Source organism: Baudoinia panamericana, assembly GCF_000338955.1.
Source record: "Baudoinia panamericana UAMH 10762 unplaced genomic scaffold BAUCOscaffold_11, whole genome shotgun sequence".
NCBI lineage: Eukaryota > Fungi > Ascomycota > Dothideomycetes > Mycosphaerellales > Teratosphaeriaceae > Baudoinia > Baudoinia panamericana.
The window spans coordinates 849,258-866,449 of NW_006911267.1; the positions used below are offsets into that span (position 1 = coordinate 849,258).

Below are 17,192 nucleotides of genomic sequence, written 5' to 3' on the forward strand. Positions count from 1 at the left end.
CTCTGTGAGTGACTCGTCACCATCTTCGCTAACAACAGTATTGGGCTGGGCCGGGTGAAGAGCAGTGATTGCTCCGGAGCCTCGGAAGCCTTGGATCGCTCGTGATCTGTCTTTTATGGCAGATGTGATAGCGTGGAAGGCACCGCATCTGTCGCGCTGAGGGGAAGAAGATGATGCCTACTTAGCCGCGTCTTTCGATGCTGCGCTGTAGCTCGTCGCGGAACCGTCTGGAGGGCTTCCCAACACATTAGGCTGCCGGGTCCGCATGAAACGTGGCGAGGGTGGAGGAGATTTGAGCGGCGCATGCGAAGAATCAGTCTACGAGCTATGTGGCTCAAGGAGAGAACGTCCTTTGCTTAGCAGCGTGTTGGAGCCTGCAACAGGCACGCATGGCGCACCTCGAAGCTACGAAAACCAGTCCGAGCCGCTACTGTCTGATTTTCCTTCTTTGTCCTGCGTCTTTGCTAGATTACGTCCATCGTGCAGGAGGCCCACAGCGCAGTACAGTCCGTAGCGTGAGCATAATTGCTTCGCCCTCGCCTTCCCCGTGTCATCGCGCATGCTGTGGGACCGCGGCCTCGGATGCGCTCGCCTCAGTCAGCGGAAACAGTGTGGCTTTGCGCCGCAGACGCCGGAGGCGACGATCACACAGACCCATAAGGCGTTGAATCTCCACGACGCCTTACGCCTGCCACATTTAATTTCCGCTCACTATCACCAGCAGCGCCACCAACGTACCCGGCATATAGCGGGGAGGTGTTGTCGCGACGCGGAACAACAGAAGTAGGAGGAGTCTTGGATTTGCCTTTTGTTCTTGCTTCGGTACTGTGCCCTTTGTGTTTCGGGAGCGGGACAGATACTTCGATTGCATCCATTACAAAAGACACACCACAGGCCAACAACACCGGTCGCAACATTACCTAAGCGAAGGCGACTGGACTGTTTCGTTGCGATCGCATACAAGACATTGACGCGACGCAGTGGCAGACTGGTCTGACGGGCCGCTCAGCGAGGCCTTTGCGCCGCATTGGGCTACGATGAAGGTACGTCTAGGCTTGCGACGTCGGATAGAGACATTGCTGACTGACTTTGTACAGTTCCGACGGTCTATGAAGAGCGACAGCAGCAAGCATGACTCAGCGAAGCCCGTGCAGATATCGATTCCACAGAAGGACGCCATAGCCATCGAGCCACCGAAGAAGGTAGGCATTGTAGCGCAGCCATGCGATTGCGCAATGCTAACTGCGCGCAGGTCATAAAAGCCCTCTACGACTACAATGCGCCCGCCGATCCCGCCATCTACCTCTCCTTCTCCGCTGGTGACTTTTTACATGTCGTAGGTCGGGAAGATGACCAAGACTGGTACGAGGCCTGCAATCCACTGGCGAATACACGCGGTCTGGTGCCGGTGAAGTACTTCGACGAGGTGGGCAAGACAGTGCGGACGAGCGGCGGCTCCTCAAATTCCATGAGCGCGACGCACGACAGTGGGTATGCGGAGAATGCCTCGACGGCGCGCAGCGTAGGGACATCAAGGACGAGCACGATGAATGGCAGCCAGTCGGACATACCGCCTATGCCGGGACATCGGTCCAGTAAGTCCATCAGTAAAGGCATAGGCGGTGTGTATGGCATCGTGTCGTACGACTTCAATGCCGAGCGGCCGGACGAGCTGGATGCGAAGGAGGGCGAGGCTATCATTGTCATTGCTCAGTCGAACCCGGAGTGGTTCGTGGCGAAGCCGATTACGAGGTTAGGAGGGCCCGGGCTCATACCTGTGTCCTTCATTGAGATACGGGACATGACGACTGGCAAGGCGGTGGACGATCCGGTGGCTGCGGTGGCGAAAGCTGGTATTCCGAGGGTTGAAGAGTGGAAGAAGATGGCTGCAGAGTACAAGAACACGAGTATCCCGCTAGGCACAGTTTCCAGCAGTCAGCAAGTGCAAGGCTTGCAGCAAGGTATGGAGCGTATGAGTCTTGGATCGCAACACCAGAATGGGCACGGGGCCGGACATTCACGGCAACCCAGCGCCTACCAATATCAACAGCAACAACAGCAGAATCTTTACGCACCAGAAAGGGCATCCGTGCCTCGATACATATTTGCGGACGACAAGTTTCACTTTATAGTCGAAGCCAGGATGTCGAATGGCACGCATTGGGACTTACAGCGGGTGTACGAGGACTTTTACGAGCTCCAGATCAATTTGATCAACGCTTTTCCGGAGGAGTCTGGCCAGGTTCCCGGAAAGCCGCGAGTACTACCGTACATGCCTGGTCCGGTGAAATTCGTAACAGATGGCATCAGCGAAGGACGAAGGGCGAATCTGGACGAGTACTTACGAGACCTGCTAAGGTTACCGCCGCACATTACATGCTCATCACTAGTACGGACCTTCTTCACGCCAAGAGGACCTGATTATGAGGTAGACCCGAATGCTGTGGACCTGGAGGCGCATGCTCGACCGAAGGAAGCGCATGACAGGTATTCGGCAGCGACACAGGAATCATACGGCAATAACGTATACCAGACACAAAGCCAGATGCGGCAAATTGCAAGCCAGCCAGTACATCAGTATTCACAATCACAAACCTCGAACGGACCGTATGGCCATCAAAGAGGAACGTCGAATCAAAGCCCCTACCACTCACCAACCGAAAACCAACAACATCCAGTCCCAGCCACACGACAGATGACGGATATGTCGAGCGCTTCTGGTACATCCGTGCAATCGACCGGCCCTGTCAAGGTTAAAGCGTGGTTCGATCGCGACACTTGCGTTGTCATTCGGATGCCGCCACGCGGCCAATTCACGTACGAGGAGCTGTATCGCAAGATCGTCGAGCGGAGGAAGCTCGAATACAAGGGTCAGGACCAGAGCGAGGAGGATCTTGATATAGAGTATCGGGATGAGAAGGATGGGGAATACTACCGTTTGGAGGGCGATGAGGATTTGGAGATTGCCGTTGAGAGGAACGAGAAGCTTACGCTGGCTGTGAGGGCGGCGGGGACGTGAAGAGGAGGGTCGTTTGGGTTGATTTGGATGTCCGTTACTTAGGGTGACGGCGCGCTTTGGATGGCTTACGAGCGCTCTGCTCTACTTTACTTCGCTTCATTTGGATACCTACATGATGTTATGCTTCCCACGAAGCGAGGATTGGACGGGATATGGCACGCGGCGATAGGATGGGATTGGTTAACCGCATGGAAACGGTTCGGGAAGGACATTATTGTTCGAGCGCTGGCGCATGGCATACGGTGCATATCATATTAAGATACCGCACGCAATGCACTACTTTTGATGCCGCTTCGAGTCATCTTTCTCAGGTCATATGTCGTCCATGTCTGCAGTGGCAACTCGAAGCAGCAAGCTTCTGGTGCATTCGCCGAGGCCGGGAAGCGGAAGCTTGGGCCAACAGGGAGCGAGCGAAACGAAGATTTTGGCCGCATCGACGCCATCACTTGCGCATACATCCTCCATCCCCCTTCATTGCGCGCCTCTTTACACTCCCGCCTCGTTTTAAGCGATTCTTCACTTCATTGCGCGGTGCTTGTCTGCTACACACAACACCTTCAGGATGCTGTCATCGAGGCTAATGCGAAGCGTATGTTCCCCTTCTTCATCTGGTGATGCATCACACGAGCACTCGCTAACTCGTCTCAGGCCGTCCCGCGAGCCACATCGACCTTCAGATCATCAGCATACAGAGCGCCATTAGCATCCCAGCGGAGATGGGCGACCACAGAGAACACGCAGGAGAGTGGCGAGAGAGTGAAAGGGCAGGTCATCGGTATCGATCTAGGTACTACCAACTCGGCTGTGGCGTTGATGGAGGGCAAGCAGCCTAGGATCATCGAGAACGCCGAAGGTATGACAGCACGTCTTTACTCACAGTGCTACCGGCGAATACTGACGGGCTACAGGTGCACGGACAACTCCATCAGTTGTCGGTTTCACAAAGGAGGGTGAGCGGTTAGTAGGTATCGCCGCGAAGCGCCAGGCCGTCGTCAACCCCGAGAACACCCTCTTCGCCACAAAGCGTCTCATCGGCCGCAAGTTCTCCGACGCGGAGGTACAGCGCGACATCCAGCAAGTCCCTTACAAGATCGTCCAGCACACAAACGGTGACGCATGGCTTGAGGCGCAAGGTCAGCGCTACTCGCCTTCGCAGATCGGTGGTTTCGTGCTTGGCAAGATGAAGGAGACTGCGGAAGCCTTCACCGGCAAGCAGCTGAAGAACGCTGTCGTGACGGTTCCCGCTTACTTCAATGACCAGCAGAGGCAAGCAACCAAGGACGCCGGCCAGATTTCCGGTCTGAACGTATTGCGTGTTGTCAACGAGCCGACTGCTGCCGCGCTCGCCTATGGTCTGGAGAAGGATGCGGATCGTGTTGTTGCCGTCTACGACTTGGGTGGTGGCACTTTCGATATCTCCATTCTCGAGATTTCGAACGGTGTCTTCGAGGTCAAGTCCACCAACGGCGACACGCATCTTGGTGGCGAAGACTTCGACATCACCCTCGTCCGCCACCTCGTCCAGCAATTCAAGAAGGAGCAAGGCATTGATCTCTCCAACGATCGTATGGCTATTCAGCGTATCCGCGAAGCCGCGGAGAAGGCGAAGATCGAGCTTTCCTCCTCGCTACAAACGGACATTAACCTGCCTTTCATCACCGCCGACGCTTCCGGACCAAAGCACATCAACTCCAAGCTCTCTCGTGCCCAACTCGAAGGCCTCGTCGAGCCCCTCGTCAGCCGGACAATCGAGCCGGTGCGGAAGGCGCTTAAGGATGCCAACGTGCAGGCCAAGGATATCCAGGAGGTCATCCTGGTCGGCGGCATGACCCGTATGCCAAAAGTCACCGAGGTGGTCAAGAATCTGTTCGGTCGTGACCCTGTCAAGTCCGTCAACCCTGACGAGGCTGTCGCCATTGGCGCTGCCATTCAGGGCGCCGTTCTCTCTGGCGAAGTCACTGACCTTCTACTCCTCGACGTTACTCCGCTCTCACTAGGTATCGAAACGCTCGGTGGTGTCTTCACTCGTCTGATCAACCGCAACACTACCATCCCTACTAAGAAGTCTCAGACTTTCTCGACTGCCGCCGACTTCCAGTCTGCCGTTGAGATCAAGGTTTACCAGGGCGAGCGCGAGCTTGTCCGTGACAACAAGCTCCTCGGCAACTTCCAGCTCGTCGGTATCCCGCCAGCGCACCGTGGTGTGCCACAGATCGAGGTCACCTTCGACATCGACGCGGACTCGATTGTGCACGTGCACGCCAAGGACAAGTCAACCAACAAGGACCAGTCCATTACCATTGCTTCCGGCTCTGGCCTCAGCGATGCTGAAATCGACAAGATGGTGCAAGACTCGGAGCGATACGCCGAGACCGACAAGGAGCGCAAGGCTGCCATCGAGGCTGCCAACCGGGCCGACAGCGTTGTGAATGATACTGAAAAGGCGCTGAAGGAGTTCGAGGACAAGCTAGACAAGACCGAAGCCGACCAGATCCGGGAGAAGATCACGAGCATGCGCGAGATCATCGCGAAGAACCAGAGCGGCGAGGGCTCGCTCTCCGCCGAGGAGCTGAAGACCAAGACCGACGAGTTGCAGACTGCCTCGCTTACGCTGTTTGACAAGATGCACCGCGCCCGTAGCGAGCAGAGCTCTGAAGGCCAGCAGTCAGGCGAGCAGCAACCGGGTGGACCGGGCAGTGAGGGCGAGAAGAAGCCATGAGCGGCCGACACCTCCGGTGACCGACACATTTAACCTGCCGCTCCGCGCCTTGAGTACAACCTCTTGACCTCGGAGCCGCCGCCACAACAGCATCACCAACACTGTGGGTGGCGACTCTTTGTACAGATACCTCCGCTCTCCACCGCTCACCATTACCCTTGGGCGGCCACGAGGACTTCACTGGCTTTGTCTTATTACCACATACAGCGAGATGCGATGAGGCGCTCTGGCGAGCAAAACACAATGAGGGTTTACAGAAAGCGATGCATTTGCGGCTGTGTGGGAGTATGGAGGCGAAGCGGGCACGCAAAGTTTGTACTGTAACTGAATTCTTGGTTGTGTAATGTGAAGACTCTTCTCCTCTCACATGCTCGCCTTCCCACAATCCTACTAACAACTTCTCGCGGCCGTGCAGGCCGTGTCAAGAGCAGTGCTAGAGCGTGACAAGAGAACGATGTAGTAGACAAAGGCGTTGGTTGATGCTGCTTAGTCATCTCGTTCATCCACCCACTATATGCCTCGAATTTAGATGCTGTACAAAAAGCGAACCACGGAGCGCTAGATGTAACAGAACGCTAGGAACTTGCCAGCAAAATCTATCGCACGATCAATCGGGCCGTAAGCGAAACAATCGTTTCGTATCAGCGTACCGACCACAAGTCGTGACGCTGGCAAGAATATGCTTCCGTGACAGCTCAACGTCGAGATGGAGAGAGTGTGGCATAGGCATGAAGAACGCATCGCCATGCTACAGCTTGGACAACTCCTCGGTCGGCTCGCCGATGATATCAAGGAATGCAGGGTGGACCTGCTCAGTGAGATCCGACGCTTGCAAAGAGCGGCCTTGGGTCATGAAGGCTCGTCGTGAGCACTCGCGCGTAATGGCTGAGCCGCCGTATGCGACGTATGCGAGCAGCTCGTCCGGCTTCATGTCATTCTCGTGGTCCCAGATACGCTCCAGGTATGCCTTGCGGTAGGCTAGCAATGTGGCGAGAGAGCCGGTGAGTGTGTCACCCTGACCACCGGAACGCTTGAAGCCGCCTTCGCCTTCCGAAACGAGCGTCTGTTGGCCGTTGGAGATGTAGTCGACTGCGCCCTTCTGGATGATGGTCACGCCGCCGAAAGCATTGGAGAGCTTCTCGCATAGCTTCGAAGGATCCTCTTTGGCGGTGTCGATGTTCTGTGCCTTCGCTAACCGGCCGAATTCGACCACATTGGGAGTCAGTATGCACTCCTTGTAGCCGTGTACAAGGTCCGGTCGCGTCTGCGCGAGGTACAAGCCATCGGCATCCAGGACGAAAGAGACATTCTTCTTGCGGGCTTCGGTGATGACACGTGCGCAGGTCTCCTGCATCGCAGGGTCACGGCCAAGACCTGGCCCGATAACGACAACGTGTAATCGGTCGAGCATGGCCACGACCTGCTCCGAAATGGAGTCGATTGTCTCGCTCTGGGCAAGGTTCTTCTGCTGTCGCATGTACGGGTGGACCATGATATTGGGAGAGTACGTCTTGATCACTGCAGCGGCGCCGGGCTCGCAAATGACGTGTGACTAGGAAGGTTGGCGATCAGCATGCTGCGCGCAATAGTACTGGGTGAAGACGATAGCAGACTCACCATATCGCACCCCAGCTTCGCGGAGGCCATTGCGGAGAAGTATGGTGCGCCTGTGTAGTCCTCGCTGCCGCCAATGACTGCCACTCGACCAAGCTGTCCCTTGTGGAACTTCTCCAGCATGGGCGGGATCATCTTGTACACCTTCCCCAGAATCTCCTTTCTCGTCATCGTGGATGCCATTCTAATATTGTGTATAAGTCGAACGTGCCTACAGCGTGTGTGGTATGCGAGAATGTTGGAAGTTTATCTCGAGCAGCTCGCGTGTCAATGACCTACCATGACGTCGGCGGGGCGTGGTGGGGACGGGACGGTTCATTTGGAGATGTGTGCCTTCCACATACGTTTTGTTCCAATACAGCAAAATAGCCGAAGCGTTCGACGACAGCAGTACCAACGCCGCACGCTCACAACTTCGACGACCCATAACAGAATCGACTCACAACATCCAGTCACCATGGGCGACGCTCTCAATCCGACCGGCGAGGCTCAGCCGTCGTTGAACCAGGCGTACGAGACCAAGGCTAACCCGGCGTCAAAGGAGCCAGCAGAGCAGAGAACCGCTCAGTCGAATGCAACAAACAACTCGGCGCCAACGTAAGTGCCATTTTCCAGGTCAACTCTAGTGCAGCTGCTAAGACGTGCCGTTGCAGAGACCAAAGGATACCGTCCAAGCAATCCTCCTCCATCGAGGAAGCCACACCCACTTCCGTGGCGTATGGCGTGCGTGGCGCCGGAGAAGGCGAGGAGTCCAAAGGCCTCGACCACGAAGACGTGGGCCGTAACAAAGAGCTCGATGCCGAGCAAATGGCAGCTCCGGGCGAGGACAAGATTGCCAGCACGGTGAAGGGAGCACAGTCAGGTGCGGGAGGCCGAGAGCAGGGCATGGAGACCGACCTAGACCGGAAGAAGGCTGAGCAAGCACCGTTGAGAGAGCAGAAGAAGGAGGAGAAGGCGGAGAACTTCGATGTTGGCGGCGTGCTCGGGCAGAGAGGAGGTCCGGCGAACCCCGTCGACAAGAACAATTACCCCAATACGGACCGGCATTGAGGCCTATTTCCGGCTTCTGTAGCGAAGGAGTTCCCATGCATGTCTCATGGCATAATCTTGGCAGGAACTTCCGTTTCTGCACTCGCTTCTCAGGCAGGGTAAGGTTCCATTTCGCGATGTTGACATCACATTTACCCAGTGTCGCGCTACACGCCCTCCAGAAACGAGAGCACAGTCTTGTTGAAGTCGTCTGGAAACTCCCAACAACACCCATGCCCTCCCTTGGTCGTCAGAAACTGACACCCCTCAATCTTCTCCGCCAGCTCCCTACTCAGCTGCACCGGAATGAGTATATCAACCTTTCCCGCCAACACCATGACATGCCTAGGCTCCAGCCCACCCAACGTCTGCTCGCGCGCATTCAAATTCTCGAGCTCATAGTTCGTATCAAACTGCTGTATCACGTTAAGTTGCGCAAGGTACTCGGGCGTCTTCATGTCCAGGTTCTTCATAGCATCTTCGAACTCCGCCAGCTCGTCTGGTCTTGTACGGAAGAAAGGTACTGTAAAAGCCCACAGAGTGACGTCTCTCATTACGTGTTGGACGGACATGCGCTGTGCCATTTCTGCCCATAGCTCGAACATCCGTGAACAAAACAGAGTTGGTTGTGCATACGTGCAGCACAGGGAAAGGCTTGACATCTTGATGCCGTTCGCTTGTGGCGAACCGTTCGGGAATTTGAGAGCGTAAGCCTGGGCAATCATACCGCCCATGCTTATGCCTAGTAGGTGAAATACCTTTAGATCCAACCCGGAGACCAGGCCATGTAAGTCATTTGCCATCGTTTCTGCCGTGTACGGTCCAGGTGGTCTACTGGATTTGCCGATGCCTCGATTGTCGTAGCGGAGCACTCTGTAGCCCGCATTGAGAAAGGCGGGTACTTGCAGATCCCATGTTGTGAGATCATCTGCAAGACCGTTGATTAGTACAAGGAGCTTGGAGTCTTGATTGCCTTCGAGACGATAATTAATGGTGATTCCGTTTGCGTCCACAGTTGGCATGGTTCCGGCCAGTCAAAGTACGAGCAGCTCCGAAGGGTCTCCAATACCAGAATCCCGAGTCACAATGCTGTTTTATGGACTGGTTTGGTCGAGATGAGTGGAAGAGGTAATATTGAAGGACAAAGCGAACCAATTGAATCGGCAATTCCCACAACTTCCTTCTACAGACTAGCGCAAAGCTTCCGAAGGCAGACAAGGTAAAGTGGCCACTAACGGAGTACTGGAAGTCCGATCCAAGTTGTGAGCTATTGGCGTTACACAAGTACTATCTAAAACACGTAAATAGATCATACAGGGTCATCAAGAACCTCAGCAGGAGCAGCCTTTCGAGCGTCCCCCAAACTATAGAGATGAATCGCGTGCATTGTATGTTCACAGCATCGCTTGCTCTCTCGCCGGGATCTCGTTGAGTATATGCAGCAGCTTTTGCTTCCACACTTCTACCAATGCAAGATCCATCGCTGAGGCGTCGACACTGACACTGACCCCCAAACCATCATCTGAGCCTCCAATCCCGATCAGGAACTCTCCATCTCTGGCTCTCACGTTGGCCGCTGTATCCCTGTAATCGGCCACGAAATCCTTAGACTGATCTCCGAGGTCGTACATGCCAGGTTTCAACGATCTACGACCAACGGAGCTAACACCGCATGTCTGCGTTGTCATGTTGGGCCGCATCGGATATGCGCCTTGCGGGTTGATGCCCGTCCGTAGATGCTCTGGCAGGAGGGCGTCCGCTCGCTCGAGGCTGGAGAGATACTGAGTAGCTAGCACGCGGCCAGCACCACGGCTACCCATGTACTGCAGTGCCACATCCGAAGTTGTTGGGCCGCTTCGCTTCTGATACGCAGCAAGCTGCCGTTGAGCTTGCTTCGCAAGCAGCCTGATTCGTCCATCCAGCGGAAGAGTGGAGGGCAGGAATGGGAGTAAGATTCCGTCGCTGAAAGCAAGCATGCAGCTGTCTGGCTCGTTGTGATGATTGAAGAATGCTCGCGGGTTCAGTGGGAAGCCAGAAATAAAAGGCTTGCGCTCTAGCAGAGGTATCGAGGGTGACACTGCTTCGTACATTTCCATCATTGTGAGAGCTGCCAAAGCGAAGCAACCTGCTCCTATGCTGGTACCAGCTTCGCGGCACAGTCGGTGGAGCTGCTTGGCGTTCGCAGACGGGAGATCAATCGACGCCTTCAGGGTGTTCAGAGGAGGTAATCGGGAGTAGTCCAAGACAGCAGCGTACGTAGGTGACAATGACACAGCGTCGGCGCGTTTTTCACGGAGGAGAGGATTAGCGAAGCCCGCCTGCAGAGGTTTCCTGACATGGCGAAGTATCCTAGTCAGGATCCAATACCACCGTCTGCGAGCAGCCGATCCAGCCACGGACGGGTAGAGCGCCTCTTGGGGCAGCGGCAGCCTGCGCTTTATGCTAGCCGGCTGTGACCATTGCATCATGAGACTCTCCAGTTCTGCAGTAGTCCGATTGAGGTGATGCACCAGGTCTCGCAGCCATGTCGATGTAGTCATGCCGTCCCAAATCTGGTGAGCGCCCACGAATAGAAAGCGTAGCACTGAATGTCCGAGCTGGTCTTCCTTAGGAGGGAAGACAAAGAGCTTCGCTAAAGCTTTGCTCGGATCTACTACTCTGCTACCATTCTGGCAGTGCAGCCAGAAGTCCGCTCGGTCGACACTCTGAAAATGCTCATCGAGAAACACAATGTGGCCCGCAGCGCTTGAGAGAATGCTGTTAAGGCTAGACTCGGCATTGACAACGAAAAAAATCTCCTGCTTGTTATAATCTATGCCCCGGACAGCCTTGGCTTGGAGCAGTAAATGTTGTATCCGTAAGCAAGCCCAGGCATGGAGAATGTGGTGACGAACATCCTCCCTCAGTAGACTTGTCCTTACTGCAACTTCCAAATCGACGTTCAAATCGGCACGGCCTTCGCAGTATCTGCCATCAGAGTCGAAGACCGATTCGACAAGCCCAAGAGGTCTATAAAAGACCTTGCGGCCATGGAGCTCGCTACCCTGCCATTGATAGTGTTCTTCGTTCGCATAAAGATGTAGCCAATGAGGCAACGTCTTGTCGCGCATCAGATGGAGAAGGGTGAATATGTGTTCGCTCACCAAGATTGGGGGAATGGCAGATTCCTGTGAAGTGAAGTGGAGAACATAGCCGTGACATACCAACCGAGGCTTTCAAGTATTAGGGTCAGACTGCGAGAGAGGTGCTGCAACTACATGTACAGACCGCCTGAAGATAGCTTACACAACCTTGGAAGAGACCCATTGATCATCTCGCTATCGGAGTGCAACGCGCAGTGGGTATCTCAAAAGAACAGCTCGCCGGCATATGCACCTTTTGTCGTCCGACAACACCATAGCGGGCCGTACTACTCAAGCCTCAGAGCTCATCATCCATGTACACTTCTGCAGGCGTGTTTACACCTGTAATGGTCCCAAACGACCTGTCCAACGCCCATATCCACTCACTCTTTTCGGCCTCGCTTCGGCAAGCGAACATCCAGCTTCGGTCACTGGCATACACCGCCCAGATGCTCATCCGGAGCTTTTCTCTGTGCAGCAACTTTGCGACTTGCGGCTCGCTGTCAATGCTTGCGTTAGTGAGGCAAATAGCTCCGATTTCGTCGCCTTCAGTGGCGTAGAGATGCATGTAGGGTCGTCTCAACTCGACGAAGCGGCGTACCCACCGAGTAGCGGACGGATCAGGCGACAGTAGCCACCCGGCCTTCAGCACAGCCGGGCTTTTGGGTTGAAAGTCAACTACTGCCGACAGCAAGGTAGGTCGCGAAGTGCCTTTGGTCCTGGAGTTGTCATTGACAGGCGTGCAAGACTGTGACCGTAGAAGCATGATCTCGCTCGCGGATGGGGCTATCTGCCAAAGGTTTAGCACTTTCTCGACAAGTGCTCGCTGTCTGACTTCCGGGTTACACGCTTCAGATGGTGGAATGTCCCCATTCAACGACGCATCAAGGCTGAAGACCCTAGCAGCTTCAAGCTCCTGGGCGCGCCTGCGTTTCTTCCTGAATGCTAGGAAATCGCGGACCAGGCTTAAGCCTCTCGGTGCCCAGCCGCTGAGACTTTCTTCTCCGTTTATTCGAAGTGCGGTGGTGTCCATTCGCCAAAGATCGCCCGCTCTTTTCGCTGCAGCAGGCTTCAGCGTGATCGAGAAATTACCGGCTGTGCTGTTGACAACACGCTGATTATGCCAAAGCTGCGAGAGGAAGGAATTCTGCCGTAGCCATGCTCGCGGTCTTGTTTGCACAATGAAGTCGAACGAAAACGGCATAGGCTGCGTCACCTTCGGCGAGGTGATATACCACTTGAGCGATAGCTGGACGCGATACTTATCGTTTGTTGGTCGGTCAAGCAACACCGAGCCATGTGCACTTGACGCCCACTGCATAGTCAGCTTGACCGTTGTCGTACCGTCTTCGCCGCGTCTCCACACCGGCGGGCTTACAAGCGGCAGAAGGACATTTTCCTGCCGAGTATCTGCATCTTGCAGTCTCCCACTGGCATCAGTCAGTCGAACGTTGCCCGCCTTGAGCTCCGAGATCTCCGCCCACGGCAATGCGTCGCCGGAGCTTTGAGTCAAGCTCAACACAATGCGCCTTTGCAAACCCTGATGTAATTGATACGCCCCTTGATCGAGTGTGCTGCCTTGCACGACTTCTACTGGTGCATACTCGCCTTCCTCATCAATTTCCAGGATTTTGACCGAAACAAAGACCTCATGCCGCTCTTCTTTATAGAACTCAGTCTCTGGCAGCCTGCTGCCAAAGCGTCTAACCTTCGGTCTCTCGAGCCCTGCGTTAGCCGCAGACTCTGCAGACGCATCGCGGATATCGTCCCAACTCAGCAGCTTGTCAAGGTGCATGGCCGTGACCCTAGCAAAAATGTTGACCCTCAGACTCGCCTCGCGAGACGCAGAGAGTGGCAAGCTCATAGAATGCACGCTCTCGAACTTGACGCTGCCTTCACCAAAGCCCGACACCAGGGTAGTCGTAGTCGCGCCTCCCTCTTCGCTTACACCCGGGATGAACAACTGTGCATGAACTTCCGTGCCTTCTCTTTCCGCGAAACCCAGCAGCTCGTGCATTACCACGTTGAACTTCAGAGTCTCGCGCGGTGCTTCGGCACTGCTCGGCTCCAGGCTCAGACGTACGATGCCGATAATATCAAAAGTGTAAGGACTGTACACGTCCAATTTGAAGTCTTGCACCCTACATTCGAAGACGGCGGCTAGTGGTATGTCAGCATCGCCGACACGACTGTACTCTGGCATGCACGCCTCCTCGAAGGGGTTCTCTGGCCGAAAGTGCTGCATGTACTCCGGTCGATCCAGGTACGCGGAAAGCTGGCGCATGACACTGAGTCTCGTATGCAGCTTTTCCAAGCTCCAGAGGCGGACAAGGTTTCTACTGAAGTCAATGACCCTCACACCAATGCAAGGCTTTCGTGCGCCATCAAGAAATAGGTCGCTACCGTCCTCTGCGCCAACACCGTTCAAGACTAGGTCATATGATGAGCCGAAACTGTGACCGACATCGATGACTGCGGCTTGGAAGACGATCTCCCGGTCCATCTGCTGGCTCAAAATTTGCGCTTCCTTCAGAGTGCTTGCGCTACGAAGTATCGCGGCAGCCATGGCGATGTACCTCTGGCTCCGCCAGTGCTCTAGCACGTGCTTGGCAAGGAAGATATCGCGCTCAGTCAGGTTATCGTTGCTAGATTGGTCGGCTTGACTCTTGCAACGCGACTTTGTTCGCTCGGCAGCCTTGAGCTTCTGCACCTCGCTCTCGTGGGCCAGCTTCAGATGAGCTAGTTGCGTTTGCATTTCCTGCTTCAACTTAAGCATACTCGCTTCCATCTCAGCCTTCTCAGCCCTGAGCTGCTCAATCTGCATATTGCCTTCCCAGTCAGCCTTCAGTTGCTGCTCAAACTCTTCTTGCTGGGCATCGAGCTGCTGCTGCATTCCGTCTCTGACCCCTGTCAGTCCATCAGGCTGCAGGCAACGCCCTTCCGTTTGTGGCTCAACGCTTTCTTCAGTTTGCAGCTGTGGCGTCGATGGTATGGTAAGCGCTGTATCAAGACTCAAATTATCCAGCGTGCCACTACTGAAATACTTCTCTCGCGGCGCATGCGATGTAGAACTTTCCGTGTCCGTCACATCCCCACTCGCGAGGCCACCCATGCCCGAAAAGTCAAGAATACGACTTTCAGGTCTGGCTTTCCGCACTGCGCGCACTCTTTGTAGATCTTCGAACAGCACGTCAAGCTCATCATCGGGGAGATTGCTGATCCTCTGATCCGCACCAAGGAGGCTACTGACCGCTTCAAGCCTAGCATAAGCCCAGTCATTATCCCTGCTCCCTCCACGCCACGGCACCGGCGACTGCGTGCCTGGGCTACCCGCGTCACCATCCATCTCGGACATGGCGCGGCTAACAGAGCTGCCGGTTCGTTCATGCCCGTTTAGTGTTGGTCGGTTGGGCATAGGACTTGGCGAGTTCAGGTCATCTGCCGTGACGCTGTACTTCAGCATACTCCCCTGCTGCTCCACAGTCATCCTTTCCTCTCTCGCCTCTTGCGGATGATTGAAACGGAATATATGGAAGTCACCCAGAATTACACGATAGCCTGAGCGTAGACGCTTCGGTGACTCTATGCGGACGCCGTTGACCATCACTGGCGCCCCATCCTTCGGCACTACTGTGACCACGCCATCCACGTTCTCGAAAGTGCAGTGATCATGCAGGATCTTGCTCCCATTAAGACGGATATCGACAGAGCTTCGAGGCACAAGGGTGTTCGCTGTCGTCTCGTCGTCTCTGCGTATCACGGTGGGCGAGGATGGGTTGGTGTCGATATTGCCAACTGTCGTCGTGCCGGGCTTGAGATTGTAAACCAGACACTCTGCCAATAGTGGATCGTCGCTCAGGTTTACGAGATGAGGCATCTTCTTTGGCGTTGATAATCCAACATTGCCCTTCTCGATGCTGATACCTAACTCCTCAAGTGCAGCCTCGCGCTCCTTGTGGATCTCTTCCGTCATCTTCATCTTCTCCTCCCACGTCTGGTTGAGGTCTTTGTACAGCTTCTCGGACTGCGACAATTGTTCGGCAATCTCAGCCTTGGATACTTGCTTGACCGTGCCGTCTGCGGCAGTGATTGACACTATCTGCTTCTCCAGAGGCGTATCGGCTGGATAGTGCTCGCTTCCGGATACGGTGCCGCCAGTGGCAAGCTTGGAGCGGAGTTGCGCCAATTCTTCCTTCAGTTCGCGAATCATGCGTGCGTTCGGATCTTCGTTGACTACGGCGTGGTTTTTGATGCGCTTGGCGGAGTCTGCGTACCGCAATGTTGATAGGGTCTCCTCGAAATTAATGTCGGCAGGCGAGATGGCAGCAATCATAGCAGTCAGACTGTTTCCGCCGAGACTGTCTTTTAACAGCCACGTCAAGACACTGTCTCGGTACGGAACCTGCACTTTGCCCTTTGCCTTACCCGAGCCCATGTCAGCCAGAGCAGCAATGACACGTCCGAGCGTCGACAAGGAGCGGTTGATCTCAGCACCCTCCTTCAACCTGGCACCTGTTGCACCGGTTGACGTGGCTCGCTCAGAACCGGCCAGATCCACAAGGGAAATCTTGGCGACTTTCTCCGTGTCCAGGTTCGTCTCAACATCATGCCGTCTTTGCGTCAGGGTGAGCGTAAAAACGGCGTGCGAACGAGATGATGTCTCATTCATGTTCGTCGCTGCTACCGTCCGTGCCTTGTTGCCTTCATCCATCAGGTGCTCGATCTCCATGAAACTGCTCACGACCAGCTTCGCAAGGTCCTCGACATACGGTCCAGTGCTCGGATGCTCCCTGACTTTCAGATTGCCTTTCGTGCTGGGATTCAGCAGATCGCGTACTCGCTCATTGTAGATCTCCAGGTACGACACCTCAACCGTATTCGTTATGTGGCTGTCTTGCTTTGCTGATGCCTCGATTCGCTCGAACATATTGCGACATATACGGGGGATCACACCTTCCTCTTCGCCATAGCCCATCATACTATAACTCTTGCCTGACCCGGTTTGTCCATAGGCGAAGATGCAGTTGTTGTACCCTTGAAACGCATTGTCCAGTAAAGGCTTCCCTAGATCCAGAAATAGGTTTTCCTGTCCAGCATAGTCGGGATCCGCGCGGTCGAAGGACCAATACGACTGATCGAAAGCAAAGGTCTTGGTCCCCTCCAATGCCGCCTTGATCGGCTTGCTTTTCGACCCTACATCCGGTGGAAGCGGAGTCAACACGGTTTGGGCATCGTGCATGGACACAACGCATTTCGCGTTGCGGTCTCGCTCTCGAGAGTTGAATGGCCGCACGCGCACGACAACCTTGATGTTGCCGGCGTTGACAGGCGGTGCGGCCATGACGGGGGTCGCATGAGCACCGCCCGCGCAATGTGATATCCTACTACGAATGCCCTATATTCATGCTAGAAATACCACCAGGATGGTGGTGTTACGTCCTGTATGCGTACCTAGCCATGCACAGACGCGTGCAATGATCGTCTAAACACTGCGTAGTCAGCAAACCATGTCACGAGTTTATCTGCTGAGTCATCTTTTTCTTGTGCTTCTCCGCTCGAAAACACTCGGAGCCGTCACGCACCGCATTAGATGATTGGCATCTCTTAACTTGAACTCAGTATGGGTAACAACCCACGTAACTTCCGAACATTTCTGTCGCTGTAGTTGTGTCACGATCGAAGTGGGAGA

The 17,192-nt window shown here is 54.9% G+C and overlaps 8 protein-coding genes across 8 annotated transcripts; 3 read left to right on the forward strand and 5 right to left on the reverse strand.

Annotated features, from left to right (window-relative positions):
- Positions 1–853: 853 nt before the first annotated feature.
- BAUCODRAFT_244779 (uncharacterized protein) lies at positions 854–3,062 on the forward strand. Its single transcript, XM_007681447.1, has 3 exons — positions 854–1,043; positions 1,098–1,202; positions 1,253–3,062. The coding sequence occupies exons 1-3, from the start codon at positions 1,038–1,040 to the stop codon at positions 3,017–3,019; spliced, it is 1,878 nt and encodes a 625-aa protein (XP_007679637.1). The 5' UTR covers positions 854–1,037; the 3' UTR covers positions 3,020–3,062.
- Positions 3,063–3,480: 418 nt separating this feature from the next.
- BAUCODRAFT_113971 (uncharacterized protein) lies at positions 3,481–5,738 on the forward strand (the record flags this gene model as incomplete). Its single annotated transcript, XM_007681448.1, has 3 exons — positions 3,481–3,608; positions 3,668–3,872; positions 3,928–5,738. The coding sequence occupies exons 1-3, from the start codon at positions 3,582–3,584 to the stop codon at positions 5,736–5,738; spliced, it is 2,043 nt and encodes a 680-aa protein (XP_007679638.1). The 5' UTR covers positions 3,481–3,581.
- Positions 5,739–5,863: 125 nt separating this feature from the next.
- On the reverse strand, positions 5,864–6,363 carry BAUCODRAFT_244892 (uncharacterized protein). Its single transcript, XM_007681449.1, has one exon. The coding sequence runs from the start codon at positions 6,239–6,241 to the stop codon at positions 5,990–5,992; it is 252 nt and encodes an 83-aa protein (XP_007679639.1). The 5' UTR covers positions 6,242–6,363; the 3' UTR covers positions 5,864–5,989.
- Positions 6,364–7,705, reverse strand: BAUCODRAFT_244891 (uncharacterized protein). The gene is made up of 2 exons (XM_007681450.1): positions 7,356–7,705; positions 6,364–7,290 (listed from the first exon to the last, which is right to left on the reverse strand). Exons 1-2 carry the CDS (start codon positions 7,533–7,535, stop codon positions 6,487–6,489), a joined length of 984 nt encoding a protein of 327 aa, XP_007679640.1. The 5' UTR covers positions 7,536–7,705; the 3' UTR covers positions 6,364–6,486.
- A 104-nt stretch (positions 7,706–7,809) lies between these two features.
- BAUCODRAFT_76591 (uncharacterized protein) lies at positions 7,810–8,402 on the forward strand (the record flags this gene model as incomplete). The annotated part of the gene is made up of 2 exons (XM_007681227.1): positions 7,810–7,949; positions 8,006–8,402. The coding sequence occupies 2 exons, from the start codon at positions 7,810–7,812 to the stop codon at positions 8,400–8,402; spliced, it is 537 nt and encodes a 178-aa protein (XP_007679417.1).
- On the reverse strand, positions 8,394–9,595 carry BAUCODRAFT_244889 (uncharacterized protein). The gene has a single exon (XM_007681451.1). It carries the CDS (start codon positions 9,401–9,403, stop codon positions 8,549–8,551), a length of 855 nt encoding a protein of 284 aa, XP_007679641.1. The 5' UTR covers positions 9,404–9,595; the 3' UTR covers positions 8,394–8,548.
- A 34-nt stretch (positions 9,596–9,629) lies between these two features.
- On the reverse strand, positions 9,630–11,493 carry BAUCODRAFT_37227 (uncharacterized protein; the record flags this gene model as incomplete). The annotated part of the gene is made up of 1 exon (XM_007681080.1): positions 9,630–11,493. A coding segment is annotated over one exon (1,718 nt), but the record flags the coding sequence as incomplete, so codon positions are not given.
- A 39-nt stretch (positions 11,494–11,532) lies between these two features.
- Positions 11,533–16,965, reverse strand: BAUCODRAFT_37228 (uncharacterized protein). The gene has a single exon (XM_007681081.1). It carries the CDS (start codon positions 16,842–16,844, stop codon positions 11,802–11,804), a length of 5,043 nt encoding a protein of 1,680 aa, XP_007679271.1. The 5' UTR covers positions 16,845–16,965; the 3' UTR covers positions 11,533–11,801.
- Between the last annotated feature and the right edge of the window lie 227 nt (positions 16,966–17,192).